General features: G+C 54.9%; 1 protein-coding gene across 3 annotated transcripts; it reads left to right on the top strand.

Moving 5' to 3' along the window:
* The first annotated feature begins 13,292 nt into the window (after window positions 1-13,292).
* On the top strand, window positions 13,293-22,054 carry ZNF444 (zinc finger protein 444). Of its 3 annotated transcripts, none has more exons than XM_024977910.2 (4): window positions 13,293-13,381; window positions 17,894-18,230; window positions 20,189-20,273; window positions 21,000-22,054. In XM_024977910.2, the coding sequence occupies exons 2-4, from the start codon at window positions 17,919-17,921 to the stop codon at window positions 21,569-21,571; spliced, it is 969 nt and encodes a 322-aa protein (XP_024833678.1). In that variant the 5' UTR covers window positions 13,293-13,381; window positions 17,894-17,918; the 3' UTR covers window positions 21,572-22,054.
* Window positions 22,055-26,425: the final 4,371 nt, after the last annotated feature.

Raw genomic sequence — 26,425 nt, forward strand, 5'->3', positions numbered from 1 at the left:
AGATAACAAGGAATAGAAAGGTCAAGGCACCTGGCCAAAGCCACACACCGAGGATGCGGGTCCTGGGCTCGAACTCGTGGAATCGGGCTCCCAATTCCTGCATTGAGCAGTGCCTTTGCAAACTGCCTCCTGTCACTGAAGGTTGATCATAACGTCCAGGGATTCACTTCCTCCTCTCTGGAGAGGAGGGCGCTTTGTGAGCTTACCTGTTTCTGTTAATAAATACATGCTTTTTAAATAACTTACACCACAGTGTCCTCGCAGGCTGAGTCCCTCTGATCCCTTTCTGGGTCTCCAGTTGGCTGGCTGTCACCTGAGCGTAACAGGTGGTGTAACAGAGGAAGGTTTGATCCCTGGGTCAGGAAGATGCCTGGAGAGAGAAATGGCAACCAACCCACTGGTCTTGCCTGGGAAATCCCATGGACCGAGGAGCCTGGATGGACAGAGGAGCCTGGTGGGGAGGAGGAATGGGGAGTTTAATGGGGACAGAGTTTATTTGCAAGATGAAAGCAGCTTTGGAGATGGACCGTGGTGATGGTTATACAACAATGTGAATGTACTTAGTGACATTGAACTGTGCGCTTTAGAATGGTTTAGATGGTAAGTTGTATGTTATGTGTACTTACAATAATTAAAAGTTTAAAGAGAAACAAACTTGTGGTTTACTATTGTAATGTATGGTGTTATGGTCTGCATGTGTACCCACAAAATCCCTATGTTGAAACCTAGTCCATGAGGTGATGCTCTGAGCTTCCTAGAGGAGGGCATGGCGCCCCACTCCAGTATTCTTGCCTGGATAATCCCACGGACAGAGGAGCCTGGCAGGCTACAGTCCATGGGGTCACAAAGAGTTGGGCACAACATAGCAGAGACAATAGTGGCTTATGATGCTGGGCGTATTTTTGTATGATTTTTACTATCTGTAAATGTTTTTTGGCTGGGTGTCTGTTCAGATCGTTTTCCATTTTTGATGGAGTTGTTTTAGAGGTCTTTCTGTATTTTGAGTCCAAATCCTTTATCAGGTACAAGTTTTACAAATATTTTCCTCTAGGTTTGTGGCTTGTCTTTTGATTTTCTGAATACGGTGTTTCAGAGTAGAAATCTTTAACCCTATAAAGTCCACAATACTACCTTTTTCTTTTGTGGACTGGCTTTTTGTGTTGTGTGTTAAAACTCAAAGTCCATGATCCACAGGCCAAACCCAAGATCATGTAGATTTTCTATGTTTTTGTCTATTATTTTGATAGTTTCATATTTTAAATGTCTGTTAATAAATTTGAATGAATTTGGTATCAAAAAAAGAGACTCCCGAGTTTCCAGTCCCAGGTCAGGGAACTAAGATACCACATGCCGTGCAGTGCGACCAAAAAATATATATAAATAAATAAACAAAATTTAAAAAGGAGACCCAGAGACCTCCCTTACACCATGTGAGGACACAGCAAGAAACCGGCCATCTGCTGCCCTGAAGAAGGCTTTCACCAGGACACGACCTTGCCAGTACCTTACTCTTGGACTTCCATTCCATGGAACTTGGACTTCCATGTTCAGCTGCTGAGTCGTGTCCGACTCTTTGTGACCCCATGGACTGCAGCACGCCAGGCTTCCCTGTCCATCACCAACTCCCAGAGTTCACCCAAACCTATGTCCATTGAGTCTGTGATGCCATCCAACCACCTCATCCTCTGTCGTCCCTTCTCCTCTTGCCCTCAATCTTTCCCAGCATCAGGGTCTCTTCCAGTGAGTCATCTCTTTGCATCAGGTGACCAAAATACTGCAGCTTCAGCTTCAGCATCCGTCCTTCCCGAGGGGACACTGCGGGTACTCCTATAACATCTGTCCACCCTCTGCATCACTGATGTCCCCAGATTGCCACACCTCCTCTGTGGGTCCCAGGCGCTGAGGGCCGCAGGGGACGGAGGGGACGGTTCACTCCCAACTGTCTTGTCCCCTCTGCTCCAGTCTCGCCTCATTTCAGGCTCAGAAAGAGCTTTCATACACACCCAGATATGCCTGTCTGTCACCCTGAGCTGACTGTCTAACACCCTGACATGATTGTCTATCACCCTGACATGACGGTCTGTCACCCTGATATCACTGTGTCTAACACCCTGGCATGACTGTGTCTATCACCCTGATATGACTATGTCTAACACCGTGACATGGCTGGCTGTCACCCTGATATGACTTGTCTGTCACCCTGATATAACTGTGTCTAACACTCTGACATGACTGTCACCCTGATATGACTTGTCTGTCACCCTGATATGACTGTATCTAACACCCTGATACGGCTGAGTCTGTCATTCTCATACGACTGTGTCTGTCACCTGATATGACTGTCTGTCACCCTGATATGACTATGTCTAACACCCTGATATGACTTGTCTGTCACCCTGATATGGCTGTCCGTCACCCTGATAACAACTGTATCTAACACCCTGATATGGCTGTGTCTGTCACCCTGATACAGCTGTGTCTGTCACCCTGATACGGTTGTGTCTGTCGCTCTTATATGACTGTGTCTAATACCCTGACACGACTGTCTGTCACCATCACCCTGATATGACTGTCTGAAGCCCTCCAGTGGCTCCCCATCACCCTCAGGAGGAAGCCACAGCTGACTGAGCTCCGAGACCTGTCAGTGTGTGGCTCTGGCCCACGGGTCTAGACTCTCAGAGCCGCCCCGGCCCCCAGAGTGATGCTAGACCACGGCCACAGAAGCGACTGGAAATTTTCCCAGCTGTGCTGCCATCTCCCCACTTCTGGGCATTTTCTTTCACTGTTCCCTTAAGCTCTGTTGCTCTCTCTCATTTTGCCTCAGTAATTCCTACTCATCCTTCCTGACTCAACCAGGTTGAGTACCTCCCCCGTCCTCCACCTCCCTGTAGCATTCCCATTATAATGACAACCCCTTTTTGTCCAGAACCCACAGTGAGCAAGGACAGGGCAGAGATTCGATCCCACACCTATCGGGCTCCGAAACTCTGGTTACTGCTTGGGGTTTCCTCAAAAGCCCCTTGCGGCCCTAACGCTTTGGAGCTCTATGATCCAAGTGTGTGGCTGCTGCATGCAGGTTTCAAAGATTCCAATCCCCAGAAATCCGATCACAAACTAGGACTTTAACAGTTAGGGCTCAGCTTGCATGAAACAGAAACACAGTTCAAATAGGTTTAAGGCCAAAAACAAAAAGGGGGGAGGGCAATAACATTGTATTGGCTTATATAACATCCAAAAAATTCCACACATATAAACACCATCAGGTGTGATTTGATCCAGGAGCTCAAAGAATGTCACCCAGTACTGGTCTCTTGCCACGTATCTTTGGGCTCTGCTAGCCTCCGTTTTGTTTCATTCTAGGCATGCATATGGTGGCAAGATGGCCTCCAGCAGTTTCCAAACTATGCTTACCTCTGTAAAAATTAGGTGGAAAAGTTGGTGCGTGCCTTTCTCTCCCCTGTCCTGGCAAACGGCCCAGTTCTATTTGGTTAAATCTGATTGGGTGGCCTGAACCAATCACAGTGGCCTGGGAGGGGGGTGCTGTTCTGATTGGCCAGTCCTGAGTCACCTATGGAGCCAGCTTCCCCAAAACCAGGTAGAAGAGGAGTCGGGAAAAGGTGACCCATTCGGCTCCCCAGGAAAACTGGGTGCAGTTACCGGAGACAAGGGAATGGATACTGGGAGGATAGTGAAGGTTTCAAGGAAGGGTCCAGGCTGGTGACAGGTGGGCGTGCTGGGTGCTTCACAGGCGTTTCCTCACCTTATCTTCATCATTGTGCAAGGAATTAACAACATCAGCTAAAGTGTGTCCATGGGGACACTGCTGGGCTCGTCACTTACCTGATCTCAACTACTCCTCACAACAATCCCATGAAACAAGTCCCCTGCTCCCCTGGTGGCTCAGATAGTAAAGAATCTGCCTGCCAACACAAGAGACCTGGGATTGATCCCTCGGTCGTCCCCCTGGAGAAGGGATAGGCTACCCACTCCAGTATTCTTTGGCTTCCCTGGTGGCTCAGATAATAAATAATCCGCTTGCAATGCAGGAGACCTAGGTTTGATCTCTGGGTTGCGAAGATCCCCTGGAGACGGGAACGGCAACCCACTCCAGTATTCTTGCCTGGAGAATTCCATGGACAGAGGAGCCTGGCAGGTTATAGTCCCTGGGGTCACAAAGAGTCAGACACAACTGAGCAACTGAGAACACACAGATGTGGAAGACAGAGGACAATACGGATGCACACACGTGCACATAATGTATCTTGTTCTAGCACACTCAGGCTGCTATCACAGAACATCGCAGACTGGGTGACTTCTCCACAATGGAGATTCATTGTTCACAGCTCTGGAAGCTAGACGTCCAAGGTCGAGGCTGCAGCACGGTTGCCTTCTGGTGAGGCCCACCCCCACCACCACCTTCCTGGCTCACAGCCAGCACCTTCTCCATGTGGCCTCACATGGTGTAAGGGTCTAGCAAGCTCTCTGGGGTCCCTTTTATACAAGCGCTAATTCTGGTACCTGAGGGCACCTCCCTCATGACCTAATCACCTCTCAGAGACCTCCCCCCACACACACACACCAAGGCATCCGGCCACATTAGGATTTCAACAGAAATGCTGGGGAGACGTGAATATCCAGATCATGGCAACTCCCTTTCTAAAGGAAACATGGGGACTTCCCTGATGCTTCAGTGGTTAAGAATCTGCCTTCCAGAGCAGGGGACATGTGGTCAATCCCTGGTCTGGGAATGAAGATCCCACAGGTCTCAGGGCAACTAAGCCCGTGTGCCCCAACTACTGAGGGCACATGTCACGACCACAGAAGCCCGTGCGCCCTAGAACCTGTGCTCCCCAACAAGAGAAACCACCGGAATAAGAAGCCCACACACCACAATAAAGAAAAGCCCTCACGCGGCAAAGACGACCCAGCACAGGCGAATAAATAAATCGATTCTCAAAAAAAGAATGAAATGTGTGTCTCCTTAAGAGGCTTTTCTAACTCCATCTGTAAAAGAGTAAGAATCCCCGAGTGAGACTGAATTGGTTATTCTCTGCTCTTCCTAACACTCTTGACACCCAAGGGGGGAAAAGATGGACCAGAGAAATAAGACACAGCAAAACCCCCAAAGACCTCCTTAACTATTAATCCAACCAGCTTTTAATACATTTCATTACAAAATAAAGTAGGATCCTTATTACTGAAGAAGCAAAGTACATTAAGATCCTCTAGATCTCAGTTCATTTCCCGCCAGACGTGGTTTGGCAATTACAGAAACGTCAGGAGAAAGTTAACGAGAGGTGGGGGCAGGGGCAGGCGTTGGTTGGTGTAAACAAACTATAAAACCCATTAAACTTTCCTCTTAGGCTGGCGGGTTGTTCCCAGAGCTATAAAAAGTTCAGCGTAAATTCCGAATGGTTGTGAGGTTTAAAAGGGAACGCTCTCTTGTTGCCGGAGGAGTTCGTTTAAAAATAAACGTTTATTTATGTCTGGCAGTTTTTCCCGACATTATCACAGGACAGAAGATAAATTTGGGGCTGCTGGCTCTGCATCTGATCCCACTACTGTCTCCCTGACTCCCCAGAGGGACCACTGAACAGGCAGGGGCTGCCTTTGTGAAGGTGAGGGACTCTGGACTCAGACTTGTTTTGGTTCTGCCGCTCAGTCATGTCCGATTCCTTTTGCCACCCCGAAGACTGTAGCCCACCAGGTTCCTCTGCCCATGGGATTCTCCAGGCAAGAATACTGGAGTGGGTTGCCATTTCCTTCTGCAGGGGATCTTCTGGACCTAGGGATCCAACCTGCATCTCCTGTGTCAGCAGGCAGGTCCTTTATCACTGAGGCACCAGGGATGCCGGGTTACCCAGCTTCAATTCCTAGGCAGGGAACTAAGATCTCCCAGGTGGTCATTCTCAGCGCCTCTCTCCAGGCTGCACTGTGCGTGTGTGTGTGTGTGTGTGTGTGTGTGTCGGGGACTCTGTGGAATGACAATGAACAGCACACGAGGGCCTCAGCATCCCAGAATAAGTGGTTCTGGGGAACGGCCACTTCCCACAGGGACCCGTATCTCGTATTTACAAGAGTGTTATTTCTGGGTTTGGCTGGGATTCTCTCTTGACCAATGAAACTAAAAACTATTATTATTTTCTTAGAAAGTAGTGCATCCTGTGGACTCGGGAAGGGGGAGGGGGAGAATGAGATAGCAACACTGAGGCACACACGACCGTGTGTCAAATAGATAGTCAGCAGGAACATGCTCTGTAGCACAGAGCTTCTGCTCTGATGACCTAGAAGGGTGGGGGGGAGGCTCAAGAGGGCGGGCACATATGTATACGTAGAGCCGATTCACTTTGCTGTTAGCAGAAACTAACACAACATTGTAAAGCAACTACTCCAGTTAAAAACCAAAAAAAGTAGTCGATCCTCCTTGTATGTGAATTCCATACCTTCGAATGCTCCTACTAAGTAAATGGGTTTATGCCCAACAATTACTCAAAATCAAGACTTGCAAGAAACCAACTCTGACGACACCTGTCCTGGTCTGTGCGCGGGTTGGAAAAGAATTTCCAGACATGAGGCAGAATGAGAGAAGGATAAAGTTTATGAGAGCGGGCGACACTGTTAGAACAGCAGGCCGGCTCAAGGGAGAGCTAACCTCTCTCATGAGCTAGTAGTCGATGTTTGTAGACTGGAAGGGTGGCATTAGGTGATCGGTTAGGATGCTATTCCAAATCCTGAAAGATGATGCTGTGAAAGTGCTGCACTCAATATGCCAGCAAATTTGGAAAACTCAGCAGTGGCCACAGGACTGGAAAAGGTCAGTTTTCATTCCAATCCCAAAGAAAGGCAATGCCAAAGAATGCTCAAACTACCGCACAATTGCACTCATCTCACACGCTAGTAAAGTAATGCTCAAAATTCTCCAAGCCAGGCTTCAGCAATATGCGAACCGTGAACTTCGTGATGTTCAAGCTGGTTTTAGAAAGGGCAGGGGAACCAGAGATCAAATTGCCAACATCCGCTGGATCATGGAAAAAGCAAGAGAGTTTCAGAAAAACATCTATTTCTGCTTTATTGGCTATGCCAAAGCCTTTGACTGTGTGGATCACAATAAACTGTGGAAAATTCTTCAAGAGATGGGAATACCAGACCACCTGATCTGCCTCTTGAGAAATTTGTATGCAGGTCAGGAAGCAACAGTTAGAACTGGACATGGAACAACAGACTGGTTCCAAATAGGAAAAGGAGTACGTCAAGGCTGTATATTGTCACCCTGTTTATTTAACTTATATGCAGAGTACATCATGAGAAACGCTGGGCTGGAAGAAGCACAAGCTGGAATCAAGATTGCTGGGAGAAATATCAAGAACCTCAGATATGCAGATGACACCACCCTTATGGCAGAAAGTGAAGAGGAACTAAAAAAAATTAAAAAAAAATTTTTTTAAATTAAAAAGCCTCTTGATGAAAGTGAAAGTGGAGAGTGAAAAAGTTGGCTTAAAGCTCAACGAAGATCATGGCATCCGGTCCCATCACTTCATGGAAAATAGATGGGGAAACAGTGGAAACAGGGTCAGACTTTATTTTTCTGGGCTCCAAAATCACTGCAGATGGTGACTGCAGCCATGAAATTAAAAGACGCTTACTCCTTGGAAGGAAAGTTATGACCAACCTAGATAGCATATTCAAAAGCAGAGACATTACTTTGCCAACAAAGGTTCATCTAGTCAAGGCTATGGTTTTTCCTGTGGTCATGTATGGATGTGAGAGTTGGACTGTGAAGAAGGCTGAGCACCGAAGAATTGATGCTTTTGAACTGTGGTGTTGGAGAAGACTCTTAGGAGTCCCATGGACTGCAAGGAGATCCAAACAGTCCGTTCTGAAGATTAGCCCTGGGATTTCTTTGGAAGGAATGATGGTAAAGCTGAAACTCCAGTACTTTGGCCACCTCATGCGAACAGTTGACTCATTGGAAAAGACTCTGATGCTGGGAGGGATTGGGGGCAGGAGGAGAAGGGGACGACAGAGGATGAGATGGCTGGATGGCATCACTGACTCGACAGATGTGAGTCTCAGTGAACTCCGGGAGTTGGTGATGGACAGGGAGGCCTGGCGTGCTGTGATTCATGGGGTTGCAAAGAGTCAGACACGACTGAGCGACCGATCTGATCTGATCTAGGACGCTACAGGGTGAGTCATAGGGTGGGTATTTTACCTGATATGGGATCAGGAAGATTGGAAGAAAAGCCATGACAAACCCAGACAACGTATTAAAGAGCAGAGACGTCACTTTGCCAACAAAGGTCTGTCTAGTCAAAGCTATGGTTTTTCCAGTAAGGCTGACCCCCAAAGAATTGATGTTTTTAAACTGTGGTGCTAGAGAAGACTGTTCAGAGGCCCTTGGACAGCAAGGACATCAAACCAGTCAATCCTAAAGGAAATCAACCCTGAATATTCATTGAAAGGACTGATGCTGAAGTTGAAGCTCCAATACTTTGGCCACCTTATACAAAGACCTGCCTCACTGGAAAGACCCTGATGCTGGGAAAGATTGAGGGCAGGAGAAGAAGGGGATGACAGAGGATGAGATGGTTGGATGGCATCACCAACTCAATGGACATGAGTTTGATCAAACTCCAGGAGATAGTGGAGGACAGAAGAGCCTGGCAAGCTGCAGTCCACGGTGTCGCAAACAGATGGAAATGACTTAGCAACTGAACACCCGGGGGTCAGGGAATTGGCCGGTTTAGACCTATAGACTCGTGGCAACAGTTGCTATGGGGCTTGGTCAGTTCCAGAGATTTCAGTCCTGTGACCTTGGTACAGGGCTCCACAACACTGTGATCTTGGACTTCCAGCCTCCAGAATGGTGAAAAATTAAACCTCTCTTTGTCTCCCTCCTGCTGTAGGCCCTGCTCACTGTCCCTACACCCACGGAAGGAGGGCTGGGGGGTGGCATGTATTCCAGCCAGCGAAGAGCCTGCACCCCACCCTCCTCTGCAGGTCCTAAAGCCTGGGTCCAGCCCCACTCCTGCCTCTCTCCCACTGTGTCACTTGGGCCAAGCCTACTCACCTCGCAGGGCCTCACTTCTCCTGACTGTAAAATGGGCTCATGCTTTGATCTGCTCTGCCTTCTACCCTGGGTGAGTGTGCCGGTGAAATAACGTAATGGGGGCAGCGTGATCCCATCATTAAGCAATTCATTCCTAATTTCCTTATTTATCCTGAGTGTTTCCTAAGGGGAAGATGACTCACTCTCGAATTCAGCCCCCACTCCCTGCCCTGGAGCCCTCGCTTCGCGGTGGGGTGCAGACTGCCCCGTTCATCCCAGGACTTGTCCCCTCTCTTGTGCAGGGGCTTGTCTATCACCTGTTTATCCAGGAACATTACCTGAGCCTCCCGGCCGCTCAGGGCAGGGCCAGAGACCCAGGGGAGAGCTCAACGCCCTCACCACCCTGCTGGATCTCCTTAAAGACCCGACAGAAAGAAAGCGTTAATTATTATTTTGAGTAATAATTATATTGTGCTACAAAGAAGCCGGGGAGCTTTGGTGGGGTACGGCTAGGTTTGCTGCCAAAGGAATTCTCGCCCTCAGGCCTGGGAAGTAGGGTAAGAATTTCTTTCCTCCCCTGCTTATTTACTCTTTTCCAGAGCAGGCCCCAAGTGAGGAGCTGGCAACCACTGGATCTGTGTTGATGAGTTCCTTACCAGAGGGTGGGCGGGGCAGCCACACACCCACAGAGATGGAGAGAGAAGGGACACTGTGGAGGCTCAGATGAAGCCCTTCGTCCAGGTTTATTGCAGTGGGCATGGTCTGGGAGGGCTTCTTGGAGGAGGTGACATGTGACTTGATCACTGATCAGTAGGTACGATAGTACTGGGTGAAGAAATAGAGGGAAGACATCCAGAGAGTCCTTTTATGCTATTCCTCACCCATAACGACGGTACACGTGAGCACTGGACAAAGGGCTGCCTTGTGCGGGTATTGCATAACTCATCAAGGCGATGTTATGTGTATAGCTACTGAATTTCTGGGCCCAGTGAACAGTGACAATGCAGAGCCCCATGTTAAAAAAAAAAAGCATTAAGAATTTGAAGGTGGGTCTAGCATCTACCAAAGTCAACTTCAAATGCAGATTTTCACAATATTTTCTTATCTGAAAGGGCACCTGAAATATACTTGAAGTGATATTCTTTAATATCACTGGTGTTCCTTTTTTAACATTAAAACACCTCAATTTACACCCCGCCACACACACAAAAAGATAATTTGAAGATGGGATTTTCCCTGTGGTCCATTGGTTAAGAATCCACCTTGCAATGTAGGGGACACGGGTTTGATCCCTGGTTGGGGAACTAAGATCCCACATGCCATGGAAAGCTAAGCCCTGCATGGCAACTACAGAATGGTATGCTCTAGAGCCCGCATGCAACAGCTAGAGAGCCTGCGCACCGCAACCAAAGACCCTGCATGCCACAACTAAGACCCAAAGCAGCCAAATAATAATGATATATATGCATACATATAAAGAATTTGAAGGTGGTCTGTGTGCTCAGTCCCTCGGTCCTGACAGACTCTTTACCACCCCATGGACTGCAGCCCACCAGGCTCCTCTGTCCATGGTATTCTCCAGGCAAGAATACTGGGGTGGGTTGCCATTTCCTCCTCCAGGGCATCTTCCCAACCTGAGGATCGAACCCATGTCTTTCGTGTCTCCTGCATTGCAAGTAGATTCTTTACCACTAGTAACACCTGGGAATATATCTGCGTGCTAGGTCACCTACAATTCAGATGAAAACGCTCACGTGTTGTAGCTAGGGAGGACGGCACAGGGTGTGTGTGTGTGTCTGTGTGTGTGTGTGTGTGTGTGTGTGTGTGACAGTGCTGGAGGGGATTCTGAACCTTGACACACCCATTGTGCAACGCTGAAGCTCCAGATGGACGTGGAATCTGTTTGCCTTGTCCTTCCTCCTCAACCCTGCCCGTGTCCTGAGCCTGCTGAGCATCTGTCTTTATATTAATAACAATATACAAGTTAGCCCAGCAGGAATCAGACAAGGGATAAGCAGAGGAGATTCTGTGGTGAAACAGGGTATTTCATTACATGGCAGCAGGCTGGGGGTGGGGTGGGGTGAACTTTGCGTCTGGGTTGGGCATGCTTTCATTACTGACTCAACCATAGGTAAAGTGAAAAATTAGCTAATGTTTATTTGTGCTGTGCTTAGTCGCTTGGTCGTGTCAGACTCTTTGCAACCCCATGGACTGTAGCCAGCAAGGCTCCTCTGTCCTTGGGGAGTCTCCAGGCAAGAATACTGGAGCGGGTTGCCATGTCCTTCTCCAGGGGATCTTCCCAACCCAGAGATCAAACCCAGATCTCCCACATCATGGGCAGATTCTTTACCGTCTGAGCCACCAGGGAAGCCCACTAGGGAATGAATGTTTATCTACTGACTCCCTACTCTGCTAGGCAAGCCCTGGCACTCCTGATTTGCCCCAAAGCTGGAGGAATCCTGGGTCTATGAAGGGGTCCTATTTTGTGGGAACTTGCAGGCCAAAGTCAAGGGTTTAAGCTATTGTTGTTGTTTGCCTTGCCATGCAGCATGCAGGATCTTAGTTCCCCAGGCAGGGATTGGACTCACGCCCCCTACAGTGGAACCTCAGAGTCTTAACCACAGGACCACCACGGAAGTCCAAAAGTTTAAGTTTTAGGAAGAGCCTTCTGAGGAATGGATACACAAAATGTGGTCTATTCATACCATGGAATATACTCAGCCTTAAAAGAAAAAAGGAAGGAAAATGTGACACCTGCCACAACAGGGGTAAACATTATGCTAAGTGAAATATACCAGTCACAAGAGACAAGTACTGTATGAGTTCATTTCCGTGAAGTGCCTAGAATATTCACATTCATAGGCAGAAAGTAGAATGGGGGCTGCCAGGGGCTGGGGCATGGGAACGAGGGAGTCGAGTGTGGCGGTCTCAGTTTGGCAAGATAAGGAGTGTTTTAGAGATGGACGGTGGTGATGGTTTGCACAATGTGAATGTCCTAAACGCCATCCAACTGTTTTTTTTTTTTTTTTGCTGTACCGCGTGGCTTGTGGGATCTTAGTTCCCCCATCGGGGATCGAAACCAGGCCCCTGAAGTGGAAGCCTGGAGTCTTAACCACTGGACCACTAGGGAGGTCCTTTAGACTCATTTCCTAAGACCGTAGAAAACTGGGACGAAAGCAAGTTTCTTTGCTAGGGGGGAGGGGCAAAACATTCTCCTCTGTCCACCTCAAGGTCTGAAATACCTCTTAAAAAAATCCAAGTGGAGACGTCGAGTGGGCAATCGGAAGTGAGTGGGAACAAAGGTCAGCAGGAAAGACTCCGATGTGGCTGGAAACCAATGGGCAAGAGGGGAGCGTGGGCCAAGGTCCGTGAGGCCACAGTGAGGAGGATGGTTTTCACCCGCTCTCGGACAGGAGGTTCTGACTCAGCCACTGACCACTTGTGAAACCAGGGGGAAAGTGTCCGTCTGGTCAACGCTGGTTCCGCGCCAGTCACTGTCTCACCCCGTCTGCGCACCAGCCCCGGAGGCGGAGGTGGGGGCGAGGGGCGTGTCTGCCTCACTCTTCCCAAGGACACGAGGTGTGGCCCCGGGCGATGACTGAGCCCGGGGTCCGTGCGGCTCCCGGGCCGGCCTCGGTCTTGTTCCCGTCTGTGCATCTCTTTCCCGGGTCTGAGATGGGGAGACTGCGGCCCGGTCCCCGGAGGGCAGTCGAGACCTTGCAGACAGCCCCCTCCCCGATTCAAAGGCGGGGAGGCAAACGGAGTCTAGGACCCGCGCACCAGGCTCACACGGCAGAGCACGGCGCCATGGCCAGCCCCCGGAGGGAGCCCCCCCCCGGAGGCCCGCCACCGCGGCCGCGTGGCCAACTCGAACCCCGCTGCGTACGCGTGGGGCGGGGAGGGAGGATGACGCGCGGCCCGTTGTCAAGGAGACGCAGCGCGCAGCTCTGATTGGCGCGGAGCTCAGCTCGGGCCCCTCCTCCCCGCCGACCGACGTCTGGGCTGCAGGGGCCTTGTTTCCTGACGGGCCGCTCCGGTTTCCACGGCAACGCCGCCCTGGCTCCTCCTCCTTCGGCCCCTTCGGCGCGCCTGCGCCTTCCCGGGGTCGGGTGGTGGGGTGCCCGCGCGCGGGCCCGGGCGAAGACCCGTATGTGTGCGTTGTGGGAAATGTAGTCCAAAACCTGGCGGCGCCTTGGTGCATCTTGGGAAATGTAGTTCTGGCGCCTGCGGCGCCTTCCGTGGACGGGCGTGAGGCACGGGGGGGGGTCGCCTAGGCGAGGGCCAATGAGAGGCCGCCTTTGCCGCGGTGCTCCCTGGGAGATGTTGTTCTAGGTGAGGGCGGCGGGGTAGTTGCAGGGGGGAAGCGGCCGCGGGGCGTCTGGGAGGGTTGGGGGGAGGGGGATAGGTGCGTTTGGCGCAAAGCCTGCCGGGGCATGGAGTCCTGGTGAGCGCTGTGCGCATGCGCGAGGTGCCGAGGGGGCTTGGGGGGCCTCGCCTGGGAGAGTGAGGTGAGCAAGGGGGGCAAGGAGGGAGGCGTCGGAGGGGCCCGGCGGGATGAGCTTCGGGGAGGGGGCCGGCGGGGGCCCGGGGAGGGAGGAATGGCGGAGGTGGAGGAGGGGATGAAAAGGGAGCCGGGGGCTGGGAGCGCGAACGGGGGTGGGGGCGTCGGGAAGGAGGAGGGGTGTGGGTCCCGGGGGCAGAGAACGGCGGGGGTGCGGGGAGGGGGAGGGGAAGTAAGAGGGAGGGGGGCGGAGAACGGCGGGGCGGGGAGAGTTGGAGAGGGGGAGGGGAGGGAAGGGGCGGGGGTGCAGGTCCCGGGGGTGAGGAGAGTTGGAGACGGAGGGGGGCGGCGAGGGGGAGGGGTGGGGGAGGGGGGCGGAGAACGCCGGCGGGGGGCGGGGAGAGTTGAAGACCGAGGGGGCGCGGCGGGGAGGGGGAGGGTCGGAAGGGGGGAAGGGTGGGGTGGGTCGGAAAGGGGAGGGGGTTGCGGTCCCGGGGTCGGAGAACGCCGGGGGCGGTAGGGAGAGTTGGAGACGGAGAGGGGCTGGGTGGGGGAGGGTCGGAGGGGGAGGGGGGGGACTGGCTGGGGCGGGGGCTGGGCCCTGCCTGGGAGTCTGGGGGCGCCGGCGGGGACTGACCGGGTCGGAGAGGTTTGCGAAAAGGGGCTCTGGGGAGGGGGTGGGCGGGGTGCGGGCGGCCCTCCGGCGCGCGGGCCTCTGCAAGCTCGGCGGCACTTCGGCCGAGCTGCGCCTTCCCCGGCCGGGGTCAGCTGCTCTCTTCCTTTTTCTCCTGCTTGGGGACGCGTGCCCCCCACCCTCCCCCCGACAGCCTGACTGGTGGGCGCGCCGCGCTGCAGGGTTGTGTTTGCTCTCCTGGCGGTCCGCGGCGGCTCCGCCGCCCGCCTTCTATTTCCCCGTTCAGCCCCTGCTCCCGCGGGTTCAGCCCCTGCTCCCGCGGGTGCTTGGGTGCAGCGCCGGCGCTTCTGTTGGAAGCGGTGTCCCCGGCACCGCACAGAGACGGGAGTGGGCAGGGCGGACGCTGGTGGAAGGCTGGCTTGGCGCCCCCGCGCGCGCCCCGCAGCATCTTTGTTTTCCGTACGTCTTGACTTCCTGAGACGTCTAGGTTGGTCCGACTTTCCCCGTTTTGTAGTGCCGGGGACGGAAGATTCAGAGCGTAAAAGGTGGTGTGCCTTGTCCTAGGACGACTCGCTGGGAAGGTGGCCCTTTGGTCTGAGTAAATATTAGTACAGTGGGCCGGTGGCTCCCCAGCAGGGCCCACTGTGCCCTTGCCCCCGCCGCCGGGACTCGTGGAAGTTTCCGGGACACATTTTTGGTTGTCACAATTGGGGAGACACTGCTGGCATCTGGGTGAAAGAGGCTGCAAAACATTGGCCAGGTTAAAAGTGGTAGCCAGGCAGGCACGCTCCACCCAGAGCCTTCTCATTTATTTTTTCCGTCTTTTTTTTTTTTTTAACATTTAGGTTATTGTCTTTATTTTTTTATGATTTTTTAAAGTTGAAGCATAATTGCTTTATAATAGTGTGTTGGTTTCTGCCATTCATCACCGTGCATCAGCCGTAGGTATGTATTTGTCCCCTGCCTCTGGAACCTCCCTCCCCCTTTTTTGCATTTTTTTTTTTAACTTAATTTATGGAAGTTGAGTTGATTCACATTTCTGCTGTCCAGCAAAGTGATTCAGTTATACACTGCTGCGGTCTTGTTTCTTACTCTTTTCCATGATGGTTCATCGCAGGATTGATCATGAACCATATCATGATGGACTGGGATCCTGAGCTGTGCAGTAGAACCTTGTTTATCTGGCCTGTGTATAACAGTTTGTGTCTGCTAATCCCAATCTCCCACTCTGTCCCTCTGCTCCTCCCCTTGCAGCCACGCTTTAAGGCCAGTGTGAGTTCAGTCCCTGCCACTTACTAGCTGGCTGATCAAACCAGCTTAAGTCTGAGATGATCCTCCCTACACAGCAGATGTGCACAGCTGTGCACCAGTAAAACTTTTGTTTAAAAACAGGCTGTGGGCCAGTGGTCTCAAAGGTTTGAAATTCAGGACCCCTTTATATCTTAAACAATTTTTGAAGATGCTCCCCAAAGCACTTTTGTTTACATCTCTGAGTCATCTCAGAAAGTAAGGCTGAGAAAATCTCATAATAGTAATTAATGCATTTAGAAATAGCAGTAGTTGACTTTTCCACGTTAACATAAATAGCACTTTTTTCTCTTAATTTTTTTTTTCTTTTCTTTTTTTATTGGAGTGCAGTTGATTTAGGGCTTCCCTGGTGGCCCAGCTGGTAAAGAATCTGCCTGCAATAAGGGAGCCCTGGGTTCAATCCCTGGGTTGGGAATATCCCCTGGAGAAGGGAACAGCTGCCCACTCCAGTATTTGGCCTGGAGAATTCCATGGACTGTATAGGCCATGTGGTGGCAAAGAGTCGGACACGACTGAATGACTCACTTTCGTAGTTGATTTAAGGAGCTTTCCAGGTGGCACTAGTGGTAAAGAGCCCCTCTGCCAACACAGGAGATCTAAGAGATGCGGCTTCAGTCCCTGGGTTGGGGGTGATCCCCAGGAGGAGGAACTAGCAACCCACTCCAGTCTTCTTGCTGGAAAATTCACGGACAGAGGAGCCTGGTGGGCTACAGTCCATGGGGTCCCGAAGACTCAGACACGACTGAAGCAACGTAACATGCACCCACGGATAGTTGATTTACAATAGTGTGTTTCTGCTGTAGAGCAAAGTGAATTAGTTACACATGCACATATCCACTCTTATAGATTCTAGTCGTATATAGGTCCTTCCAGAGTATCCAGTAGGGTTCCCCGTGCTATTTACTAGCTTTGTATCAGTTCTCTGTTTTGTATGTGGTGGTGTGTATGTGTTAATCCCGATCTCCCAGTTTTTCCCACGCCCCATAATGGTATTTAAATGAAGAATAACCGTGTTTTCCAAACGAAAAGTTGGAAGCATGGTATCACTTGTCTTTGCACATCTCAGTGTGACCTGAACAGCTGGGTTTCCATGGCCGCCACTGCTCCCGGCGAGGCCCCTGGAAGGCCTACCGCATGCTCGGGAGAGAAGGCAGGGAAAGGGGCTGGTAACTTCTCTGGGTCAGGAAGCGTGTTCTCACCTCAAGGTAGCCCCAGAGGAACGCCAGGGTCCCTGGGCCGTTTGAGGACCGGGGTTCCAGGCGGGGTTTATTTGGGGGCTGCGTCCTTCTCTGTCGGGGTGGGGCCGTTCTGGGCCCTGCAGGGTCCCCAGCAGCGTCCCCGCCTCCGCTGGGTAGATGCCAGCTGTGCCATGTCAGAAATGTCCCCAGACCATTCCAGATCACCCCGCCCTGGAGCCCTGCTCCGTGTCTTCAGTCCTCAGGACTGAGGCCACTGCCCGTCTGTGTCCCCCACTTTGGGAAGGGGACAAGGAAGTGGGGGGCAGAGGGCTCCCTGGATGGGAACACTGGAGTGGGTTGCCATTTCCTACTCCAGGGGCTCTTCCTGACCCAGGGATCGTACCCGGGTCTCCTGTGTCTCCTGCATTGGCTCGCAGATTCTTGACCACTGAGCTGCCTGGGAAGACAGTCCAGTGACTCCACTGAGAGGGTGGAGGGTCTTACAGTCACTCCCCAGCATTTCCCAGACTGTGACTGGGGAGCCCTGTGAGTGTCGAGGCCTGACCGCCGCAGAACAGGCAGCTTCAACCACAGACACTTGCTCCTTGTGGCTGGGGAGGCGGGGATCCGGCCGGGATCAGTGCAGGTGGATGGGGGTTTGGCGAGGGCCTCTCCCCCGCCTGCAAACCCTGCCTTCCCTTCCTGCTGTGTCCCCCCAGGTCGGGGCCAGACCTGCCCTGTCCTATGAAGACAGCCACACCCTGGGCCCCACCGCGACGACCTCACTGCACCTCCACGTCCTCCTCAAAGCCCCGGCCCCGCGTACAGTCACGTTGGGGCCAGAGAGTCCACATGAGCCCCAGGGGTGGAGGGGACACGCTTGTGTCCACCCTGGTTAGTGAGGGAGAGGCAGGGCGGGGAGCACTTGGGAGCCAGCAGCCTCTGTCTCCGGGGTGCGGCGGCATCGGGGTGCAACCACCCGCATCGGAGGTGCTGATGACAAGGCCCGGGTACCCGGCACCGGCGGCCTCTGTGCGCGCGGCCTCGCTGGGTCCTCGCGGGGAGGACGCAGGAGTGGGGGAGAGTAGGGACAGGGGCCCACACGCAGCGGGTGAGCCCTTCATCTCGGGGCGGGGGGGAAACTGAGGCACGGGATGGGGCGGCCAGCCCTCCCACGTGGGGGCCCTGCCGGAGCGCACCCTGACTGCGGCTGCTCCCTGCAGGCTCCGTGACCCCGCCGCCGGCCCCATGGAGGCGCTGGGCCTGGGCCCCGTGAAGCAGGAGCGAGGCGCCGCTGAGGGCCTGACCGCCGACTCGCCGTGGCACCGCTTCCGCCACTTCCACCTGGGCGACGCCCCGGGGCCCCGCGAGGCGCTGGGGTTGCTGCGTGCGCTCTGCCGGGCCTGGCTGCGGCCCGAGGTGCGCACCAAGGAGCAGATGCTGGAGCTGCTGGTGCTCGAGCAGTTTCTGAGCGCGCTGCCCACCGAGGTGCAGGCCTGGGTGTGCAGCCGCCGGCCACAGAGCGGCGAGGAGGCCGTGGCGCTGCTGGAGGAGCTGTGGGTGAGCCTGGGGTCTGCCCTCCGCCTGCCCACGGGTCCCCTGGTCCCCCTCCTCCCCCACGCTCACCCCTGTCCCCTCCCCTGTCCCTTGCCTCCTTACTCCCATTCCTCCCCCCTGGGTCCCTCCTCTCGGCCCCCCCCCCCCCCCCCCCCCCCCCCGTCCCTTCTCTCCTTCCTCCTCGCCCACCCCCTGCCCCCCCCCTCCGCCCTGGGTCCCTCCTCCCCCGCTCCTCCTTCCCCTCCCCCCATGCTCACCCTTGTCCCTTCCCTCCTTACTCCCATCTCTCCCCCACCCCGCGTCCCTCCTCCCCCTACCCCATGCTCACCCCTCCCCCCACGCTCACCCCTGTCCCTTCCCTCCTTACCCCCATCCCTCCGCCCTCCGTCCTCCCCCTCCCCCATGCTCACCCCCTGCCCCTGGGTCCCCCCTCCCCCTCCCCTATGCTCGCCCCCCCCCCACCCCCAGCCCCCCCAGCTCCCCATGGAGACACCCCCAACACCACCCTGAGGTCCGTGGTGTGGCGGCGGGGGAAAGGGTGAGGCCTGCCTTGGCGGTAAGGGACTGTGGGTGCACAGGCAATCTTGAGCAAACTTCGGGAGACAGGCAAGGACAGAGGAGCCTACCAGGCTGCAGGCCAAGGGGTCGAAGAGAGCCAGACACGACTAACACCGCCCCAGACCCACCCTTCTGACGACTGATGCAAGTTCAGGGTCCGTGGACCACCCTGAGGGCTGACCCTGCCTTGCCCACAGCTGTGGTTGGTCCCGGCGGAAGGACACTGGTTAACTGCTGAGGAAAGACGGCGGGGAGAGAGCAGGAGAGTCCTCCTGGGACCCAGGGGGCATTGCCAGCCCCGGGCGACAGCATGTGGCAGGGCACACGGAGGAGCCCCAGCCGGAGCTTCTGAGCTTCCCGCCCGGAGGTGCGGTGGGGCTTCAGCTGCATGCCCGCATTGCCCGGAGCCTCCGCTGCCGTGAGTTAGGTCCTGATATCGCCCAGCATGGCCCCAGGACCCAGTCTGGCGGGACCAGCCGGCCCAGGGTTCCCCGCCCAGGAGGCAGGGGCAGAGGGCAGGCCTCTCTGGGGCAGCCCAGGTCCTGCTGCGCCCGGAGGGTCAGCCCCGGGGCCTCCGGGCTGTAGTGTGACTGGCCTCCCGAGCACTTTAGAGTTGGCCTGGGGCCAGTTTCTCCCTGCGGCAGAGCTGTCCGTGGGATTCTCCAGGCAAAAATACTGCAGTGGGTTGCCATTTCCTACTCTCGAGGATCTTCCAGACCCAGTGATCGAACCCACGTATCCTGCATTGGTGGGCAGATTCTTGACCACTGAGCCACCTGGTAAAGGCAGTCCAGTGACTCCACCAGGAGGTCCATGAGGCCTTTCCAGGAGAAATGTCTCCACACAGACTCCTCGAGGAGCCGCGACAAGAGCGTAAAGGAGCCAGAAGTTGTGGGTCTGAAGTCTCTCTGGACATGGACTTCTGGCCGGGCAACGCTGCTCAGAGCCGTCCACGGGACAGCTGGGAAAAGCTCCTTAATTTGGTCCTGAGTTGAAAGTAGCGTCTGTGTTTTCCTTCTGCGTTTTGTCTTGGAGCTGGCACAGGGCATCGAGGCTAAAAGCAGGGTTAAAGCGGCTCCATCAGTGGTCTGTCTGTCGGGTAACAAAACCGCCTGAAGCGCAGTGGCTCAGAGCAGTAAACGGTGATGGTCTCCGCCGGCCCCATGAGTCGGGAGTGAGGGGCGCCCGCCCGGGCCCCTCAGGAGGCTGCAGGGGGCTGGAGGACCCGCTGCCGAGGTGCTCAGAGGGAGGTCTCGGGCCTCGCCATGTGGGTCTCTCCATGGGCCTGTCCACGGAGGACCCTAGCCTGGCGGCCGCTGCCCTCAAAAACCCGCAGCAGGACCCGGAGGGTGAGCGGTGGGGCTCCGGCTTCTCAGCTGGCCACGTGGGGTCTCTGGTTCCAGGGACCAGCGACGAGGGCGCCTCAGGATGCGACCGGAGGCTCTGGGGTCGGCGTGGAAGAGGAAGCCGGTGGGGCGACGCCCTCAGGTGAGCAGCCCCTCCTTCCGCACCACGCTCCCCGCTTGTCCATCACTCATGCGTTCAATGGACAGACACCCACGCGCCGGCCCCCACTCTGGAGGGCCCGGCACACGGGGGTGGGGGTCAGACAGGACGGGAGCGCCCGCAGTGCGGACATCCCGTGGCTGCCTCGAGAGCCCGGCGTCTCCAGCCTTTCCCTGCAGCAAGAGCCCCGGCACAGAAGAGACTAACCCACTCGGGATGGGCGCCTGCTGAACCAGGGTTGCATCCTGGCAGCCTGACCCCAGCTCTGCACCCTGGTTCTCACCAGGCGCCTCCTTGGCAGCCTCTGTCCACCCCCCCACAGCTTGTCTTTCCCCACCTGTCGGCCCATCCATCCTTCCCCCAGCCCGCCCCCATCCATCAACCAGCCCACCCCCATCCATCAACCAGTCCGTCCACCCACCCCCCATCCACCCATGAACCAGTCTCTCCACCTCCCCATCCGTGAACCGGTCTGTCCACCCCCCATCCCTGAGCCAGCTGGTCACCCTCCATCAACCAGTCCGTCCACCCACCCAGCTTATGCACCCCCAGTGCCCACTCATCCCCCCGCCCATCCATCCTGGCTGTGCCCATGAACCACCCTGCCCCCAGTCCCTGCACCTGTTCACCCCCCATCCATGAACCACCCTGTCGCCGGCATCCATGAGCCAGTCCATGGCCGTCCTGATTCTGTGCCTTTGCCTGCAGGAGATGCGGCCCCCAGACCTGAGGAACCGGCGACGGCGGACGCCCAGGCCGCGCGCCCCTACAAGCAGGAGCCGGGCAGCCCCCTGCCGGCGCCGCCAGACCCGCCGGCGCCCGGCCTGCCCGCCTTCCTGGCGGCCCCGGCCACCGCGTCCTGCCCCGACTGCGGCAAGGCCTCTCTGAAGCCTGCGCACCTGCTGCGCCACCGGCAGAGCCACTCGGGCGAGAAGCCGCACGCCTGCCCCGAGTGCGGCAAGGCCTTCCGGCGCAAGGAGCACCTGCGACGCCACCGCGGCACACACCCTGGCGGCCCGGGCCCGGCCCTGCGCCCGCTGCCCGCGCGCGAGAAGCCGCACGCCTGCTGCGAGTGCGGCAAGACCTTCTACTGGCGCGAGCACTTGGTGCGCCACCGCAAGACGCATTCGGGCGCCCGGCCCTTCGCGTGCTGGCAGTGCGGCAAGGGCTTCGGGCGCCGTGAGCACGTGCTCCGCCACCAGCGCACCCACGGGCGCGCAGGCGGGGCGGCCCCGGGCCCCGAGGGCGCCGCGCCCTTCCCGCCCTGGCCCCTGGGGTAGCTCCGGCCGCGCGCCCGGCGCCTCTGCCCCGGTTCCGCACCCCAGTGCCCGAGCCCTGTCGCGTGATGCCCTGAACCTCACTCTGCGGGTCAGCCCCCGCCCCGCCCTCGTCCTCGCAGCTTCTGCGGTGCGAGGGTGCCTTTGCGGTCCTCCCCACCCCGACCCTCCCGGGCCCGGAGCCTAGACGAAGACCTGGACAGGGGCAGGGCCCTGGGCCGGAGGAGCCTGCAGGGAGGGGACTGGGTCTTGTCCTGCCCGGGGAGACCGCCCCTTGCCCCTCCCAGGACGGGTGGATCACGGCACAGCTCCGACAGGACGGCCCGGGTTCCGGCAGGGGGATCGAGCTCTGGGGTCCTCGCGCTGCGAGCGGCCTGTCAGGCAGGCCCGAGGTGGACAGACGCCGGCTCCCGGGACGCGCGCCGGAGACCCCCGCTGGCTAGCGTCTGGAGAGTTGTTAATAAAGCCGCTGATGAGTTGTGCAGACCCCGGCGCCTGCATTCTGTCCAAGCTGTCGTCCGGGGAGGGGCATGGTGGGCCCCACCGGGGACCCTCCCGGCTGGCAGGGCCCTGGGAGTCGGCGCAGACCAGGGCTCGGTTCCTTGCCCTTGAGTCTAGAGACTCCATGAGCCCTTGAGAGGTGGCGGAGTGAGTTGCCCTGGGCTCCTGCGCATCGAGTGCAGGAGCCTGGCCCGGCTGCTGCTGGCGGAACCCCCCTCGGTCACGGCCCTCGCTTCGCTCTGCCAGCCCCTGGACCAGCAAGACCCAGGCCACGGGGCCCTGCCATCTGGCTGCGAGGGAGTCTGGGAAAGCGACTAGCTGGACCCCCCAGGCATTTACAGCCGGAGTCGGGCCCCACCTCTGAAACCGTTAACAGCTGGTGGAGGCAGGGGCTCCAGGTGGTCTCCAGGGTGCCTCGGGCAAGCGCTCAGGCCTCAGCGTCCACCTTGTGGGACGGGGCTAATAACGCTCCGGAAGGGGCCGGCCCTGGAATTGAAGGCAGAGGCCTGCCCTTCCGGCCCGCAGAACTGTGACCCTCGCGGAAGGTCTCTGGCAGGGCCTCCTTCCACGCCCGGGGTCCGTGTGGCCACGCCTGGCAGAGGAGGTTGGCTTGGAGAGGCCATGTCTGCAGCCAGACCCGGCGAGGGGACCAGAGGAGGGGAGATAGGGGTGTCTCCCCCGGAGCTGGGGTCCGAGGACGGGGCTCTGCCAATAGCGTGCCGAGTGCCAGCCCCCAGGGACCCCTTTCAAGCACTCAAAGCTACCAAGTGCTTTAATCGTCAGAACCCAAGGAGACAAGCGCTGTGGTCACCCCGCCGCACAGATGGGGGAACCGAGGCATCGGAGGGGTGTGTGGCCACGCTGCGGTTGGGGTCTGAAGCTGGTGGCCGGGGGCGCAGGCGGGTGGAGGACCCCAGGTTCGCGGTGTGGCAGCAGCATCCGGGGGCTCGCATCCTGCCCTCTAGGGGACCCACGTGGACTGCGGTGTCGGCCCCGCGCAGCGGGACCTGTGTAGCGCGGTGTCCACAACGGACGGCTCAGATGGGAGGGAGAGGCGCCTGCACACTGTCCAGGAAAAGTTGTCCAAACCCCGGAAAGTGATTCCGCTGGGCAGCCTGATAATATCATGCCGCAGTGTTGAAAAACAAGACATCCAACCCCGGGCTCCTCTAACTCCTTGCAAGTGAAACTGAGTCGGGCCAACAGTTGTTACGGAGAGGGGTTGGTTCACCACTCCTGCCAAGTCAGAGGTTAACCTGAGCACAGCTAGTTAGGTGTGGGGCCACGTTTACTCTGTCTGGTGGAGGAGGGCACCCGGGTGTGGAGGGCCACCCTCTGGGCGGGGCATGGACCAGGTGTGAGCAGCCACGTTTCTTCAGCACCCTGCTCTGCCAGCCGCATGGCCTTGGTCCTTCCAATCCTTACAACAAGCTCTGCATCCTGGGGGTCTGTGGTAAAGGAGCCCAGAAAATCCTCAACCCAGCATTGAGATCTATTGGTATGAGATTTTTTGTTTGCTTTGTGTGTGTGTTCTTTTACATTTTTTTAAGTTATTAAAGTATGATAACACATTTACAGGAGACTTGGAAAATACAGAACAAGGTTACTTGGAGTTCCACTTGTTCAGTCACTCAGTCATGTCCAACTCTGTGACCCCATGGACTGCAGCACGCCAGGCTCCTCTGTTCTTCACCACCTCCTCAGAGTTTGCTCAAATTCATGTCCTTTGAGATGGCGATGCCGTCCAACTATCTCATCCTCTGTTGCCCTCTTCTTTTGCTTTCAATATTTCCCAGCATCAGGGTCTTTTTCAATAAAAAATTCCACTGTGTATTACTGTTATTTTTAACTAGGTAAATTAATATTTTCATATGGAGCTTCAATATCAAACTCTCAAAAATTAATGGAATGAATAGACAAAGAAGTAGAAGGATATAGTATACCTGAAAAGCACTATGAACCAATTCAACATAATCAAGATTTAAATAGTTTTCACACAACAGTAGGATACAAATTCTATTCAAATTCCCATAGAGTGTAAACTAGGAAACACTGGAACATATCCAGGGATATAAATCAAGTTGCAAAAATTTTATGATCTAAAGGTATTGAAATCATAGAGTCCGTTCTCATCACTGTGGAATTACGTTAGAAGTCAATATCAAAAGATGTTCAAGAATAACCCATGTATTTTCAAGTGCAATGCAACATTTACCAAGAGGGATCTTTGACTTAGCCGTTGAAAGCCTCAGTGAAGCTAGAAGACTGAAATGAAAACACATAGAGGCTGATTACAGAGAAGAAAGCATTTAAATATGAGATGGATGAGGTTTTTAAAAATCAATAGTTACAGCTTTATACTGAATACTACCTGAAGCCAGAGGCAATGAACTAGAGGTACTCACAGAATCACGACTTTTTCTTTAAAACACTATGAGGAGTGGGTGGGGGGAGCCAGCAGCTGGGAGAAAGATAGAAATGTAACCAGATCTATAGTATGACCCCACTCCACTCACAAAATGACACAGCAGATTTTGAAAGAGTCCATAAAAGAACTAAAACAAGCAAACAAAACCCAGGTACAACCAGGTCATCAGAGAGGAGACAAAGTCCGCAGACCTGCAGAATTTCCCACAATCGCACAGTTGGCCAGTGAGACACGAGGATGTCTCCAACTGCCTCTCCCTGAGTTAGGGCAACAACAGAATGCTGACCCCCAAGTCCCCTCTTTTCTCGGTGTGAGATGGTGAAAGCGAGAGGGGGAAAGCGGGGAGTGTTGGACCCACACTGGGCGATTTCTGGGCAGGAAAGGGAGAGGGCGTGTTAATCAACCCAGATCCCCAACCCCAACAATCACACACCTGTGTCCTTTAGAGGCTTTATTGTGATCCCTGGATCTTGGTCCGGGATGAGGAAGGAGGGATCGAGGGAGACACTGGAGCGTTCAGCACAGTGGACAGAGGTGTTTGCTCGAAGCTGAGCCCCAGGGAAGAAGGCTGCCTGCCGCCGCACACCCCGGAAGTCTCTCCTCGCCTCCCTTCTCAGGCAGAAAGAGAAGGGAAGCTTCAGGGAGACTGTGTAGCGCGTGAGGACCTCCTATTCGCTGCTCTACTGTACGTGTTGCTGCTGTGCAGGCACTCCGTCGTGTCCGACTCTTTGCAGTTCCAGGACTGTAGCCCACCAGGCTCCTCTGTCCATGGGATTCTCTAAGCAAGAAGACTGGAGTGGGTGGCCATTTCCTTCTCCAGGGGATCTTCCTGACCCAGGGATCAAACCAGGGATCGAACCCACATCCCTACGGCTCCTACGTTAGCAGGTGGGTTCCTTACCACTAGGGCCACCTGGGAAGCCCTTTATTGTGTGTATGTGCAGAGAATTCTCTGATAAGACTGAAAAGACAAATATGGCTCTAAAATTTTAAATCTTAGCAGACTTTGACGAATGCGAAGTCGCTGGACCACACATCACACGAACATGGGATTTTAGAAACTGCCCAACTCAAAAGAGTGAAAACGTAAACAGTGTAATTTGAAAAGTTACAGGCCCCCTATGTTCATAGCAGCAGTATTCACAATAGTCAAGACACGCAAGCAACCTAAATGTCCACCAGCAGAGGAGTGGGTAAAGAAGATGTGGTCCGTATATACGATGGAATACCACTCAGCCATGAAAAAAAGAACGCAATCATGCCATTTGCAGCAACGTGGGTGCGACTAGAGAACTGAGTGGATTAAGTCAGGTGAAGAGAAATACCAAATCCATATGGAATAACTTATATGTGAAATCTAAAATATGACACAAAGGAATCCATCTTTGAAAGAGAAAGAGACTCATGGACATAGAGAACAAACTGGTGGTTGCGGGGGAGAGGGGGCTGGGGGAGGGCTAAAGTGGGAGGTTGGGATTAGCAGACGTAAGCTTTTATATATAGGATGGATACACAGCAAGGCCCTACTGTATAGCGCAGGGAACTATGATAAACCTAAGATAAACCATAATGGACGAGAGCTTTTAGAGTATTGTGCATATATACACACAAAGAACTGACTCACTGGAAGAGACCCTGATGCTGGGTAAGACTGAGGGCAGGAGGCGAAGGCGGCGACAGAGGATGAGATGGTTGGATGGCATCACCAACTCAACGGACATGAGTTTGAGCAAGTTCCAGGAGTTGATGATGGGCAGGGAGGCCTGGCGTGCTGCAGTTCGTGGGGCTGCAAAGAGTCGGACACGACTCGGCGACTGAACAGCAACAGTGATGACAGTGGGGTATAACTGAGTCGTTTTGCTGTACAGCCAAAATGAACACAGCATTGTAAGTCAACTATAGTTCAGTAAAAAAAGGTTGAAAAAAAT

The sequence above is a fragment of the Bos taurus genome, chromosome 18 (assembly GCF_002263795.3).
Source record: "Bos taurus isolate L1 Dominette 01449 registration number 42190680 breed Hereford chromosome 18, ARS-UCD2.0, whole genome shotgun sequence".
Classification (NCBI taxonomy): domain Eukaryota; kingdom Metazoa; phylum Chordata; class Mammalia; order Artiodactyla; family Bovidae; genus Bos; species Bos taurus.